General features: G+C 37.8%; 1 protein-coding gene across 1 annotated transcript; it reads right to left on the bottom strand.

Moving 5' to 3' along the window:
- Positions 1–396: 396 nt before the first annotated feature.
- On the bottom strand, positions 397–1,369 carry LOC100950812 (olfactory receptor 14I1). The gene has a single exon (XM_003803700.2). It carries the CDS (start codon positions 1,363–1,365, stop codon positions 430–432), a length of 936 nt encoding a protein of 311 aa, XP_003803748.1. The 5' UTR covers positions 1,366–1,369; the 3' UTR covers positions 397–429.
- Positions 1,370–2,659: the final 1,290 nt, after the last annotated feature.

Raw genomic sequence — 2,659 nt, forward strand, 5'->3', positions numbered from 1 at the left:
CTTAAAATGTTTGACCAAAATTTACAACATACACTCCATTTCTATGTAACAACCTGTTTTTAATATTCTCTTTTGTTGACTAGGCATATCAGGTAGTAAAGTCAAATATGTGCATGCGTGTTCCTTCCCAACAAACCCACAGCAACATGAGTGCAGGGACACAAGTCAATATATGGTATTTAAATGAGGTTGAAGATGTGGAGAAGGGATGGATCACCACAGGAGGCTGCAGTTAGACAACTCTGAAATAGTTCATGAACCTACATGTACTTATATACTTTTACTTTTGAGGAAACATTTAAATTTCTACCTAATCATAGTAGTGTAAATATTCTCTTTCTCACAGTTTTTCAACGTTTTTTGGTCATAAAGTGTTTTTGCCTTTTTTGTGTTTTGTTACAGATCTTCTACAGTGAAGACCAGGAAGTTCTACTTTTGCAGAAGCTGTATCTTCCTACATAGTCTCCACATAGCTGCTTTGATCTCCTTATTTCTAAGACAATATATGATGGGATTCAAGAAAGGAGGCAAAACTGTGTATGCCAGAGCAATCCCCACATCTGTGACAGATGAAGTTTTGGCAATTGGTCCCAAGGCAGCAAATAGCCCTGTGGTAAGAAAGAGCGTGATGATGACCAGCTGCGGGGAGCAGGTGGAGAAGGCCTTTGCTCGACTCTCAGCGGAAGAGATTCTGAGCACTGCTGAGAAGATATGGAAATAGGAGGTCATCATAAAAATAAAGCAGCCCAGAACCAAGGATGAGCTCAGGGCCAGCGTCACAAACTCTGCAAAGAAAACCTCACAAGAAACCAGGGCCAACACGTGAGGAATGTCACAGAAGAACTGGCGGATCATGTTAGCTCTTGAAATGTGCTCCCAAAACATGTTCCCAGTGTGGACTGCTGCATAGGAAAAGCAACTCAGCCACGTGATGACTGCCATCTGGTGGCATTTTCCTGATGTCATGATGACTCCATATTGGAGGGGGTAGCAAATTGCGACATAGCGGTCATAGGACATGACAGTGAGAAAGGCCAGCTCAGCAGATGCAAAAGCAAAGAAAAAATAGACTTGGGCCATGCAGCCGAAGTAAGAGATGGAGCTGCTGTGAGTTAGGGAGTTATGGATGGACTTAGGCACGGTGACTGAGATGTAGCACATATCCAAGAGAGAGAGGTTCTTCAGGAAGAAGTACATGGGTGTGTGAAGACACTGATCAAGAGTGATGACCATTGCAATGAGCAGGTTCCCCACCAGTGCTGTTAGATAAACCAGCAGAACCAGTCCCACACTCAGTATCTGCAGCCCCCAGACATCAGAAAACCCCATGAGCAGGAACTCTGACACTTCTGTGAGATTGTCCATTTTGCAGGGATGTCCATGTCCTAAGTGTTAAGGGAAAACACACAATGAGTTTAAATGAAATGAAAAATAAGCACAGTTACAGGAATAATATTCTCCTAAATTAAATGGAAACAATTGGACGTCTTCCGCACTGCTTAAGCAAATAAGGGGGTAGTCGATTTTTTCTTCAAATGTTGAAAGATACTGAGAGAGAAACCTAAGACTAAGAGTTGAATAACTAATTTTGAAAAGCTTTTGATTTGTGTTGTTCATCTACTATGCAGCATTTCTCAAACATGACATTAAGACTTTCTATCAAAAATACTAGCATGCTTATTAAAAATATATTCTCATGTCCCAAAGAAAATATAACAAATAAAAATTTGTGTGATAAAATCACTATTTTGTCCTTCATACAAGCTTCTGGATGATTTTTTTTTTTTTTAGTACAAGAGTTTGTAGTTATAACTGTAGTTACACATCATGGGCAGGGTCAACTCTGTCTAGGTATCTGTTAAATAAATTTGGTGGTCAGCCACTTTAAAATGAGGATTTACTATTTGAGGCATAGGAAAAATGTACAATATGACTTTAAAACACATTGCTAATGATTCTGCTTTGGAGAAAGGGGAGTTTATTTTGTGTCAATGCACAAGGCGTGACAATAGTACTAAATATACCACCACAACTCTTGTAAAGCAGCTTTTTTGTGCCAGATGATATTATTGGCACTGTACAAGTACATTTGTTGACTTAATTAATATTCATAATAGCACAATAAATCCAAATGTTATTATTCTACATCTGATAAAATGGAGGCATAGCAAAATCAATGAACTTGCCCAAGGTCACCCAAATAGACCCAGAATTCAATTCAAAGCAGTTTATTTTCAGGATGTGTTGCTAACCCCTGCTTTCTATTAAGTTTCTTTAATGGGGAATAATTTTGATCAACATAACTTCATGGATATAAGGGAATTGATGATTATCATAGTTTGCTTGTTCTCACTGTTATTGTCTACATGTTTAAAACACATGCTTGTCTGTGTCAAAGTCATTCCACATGACTCCAACATGCTGTCATTCAAAACAATTTATTAGTTTGTTTCAAATTAGAGCCATGGTCAAACAAGTTCATTTTAAGATTAGGTAGATGATTATATCTTTTAAATTTGCCTTGTTTAATTAGCTCTTTCTATTAGTGATAGACTCATTATTAAGCATATAAATGGCATCCTTGCTTCCGGCAAATGCGAACGCTACTATTAATATTTATGAATGGTACAATCTATATTTTATAACAAATTCCAAAGAT

The sequence above is a fragment of the Otolemur garnettii genome, unplaced genomic scaffold (assembly GCF_000181295.1).
Source record: "Otolemur garnettii isolate 467f Iridium unplaced genomic scaffold, OtoGar3 scaffold00434, whole genome shotgun sequence".
NCBI lineage: Eukaryota > Metazoa > Chordata > Mammalia > Primates > Galagidae > Otolemur > Otolemur garnettii.

Coding starts and splice junctions, on each gene's coding strand:
- LOC100950812 (XM_003803700.2), bottom strand. CDS start 1,365: ATGGACAATCTCACAGAAGTGTCAGAGTTCCTGCTCATGGGGTTTTCT.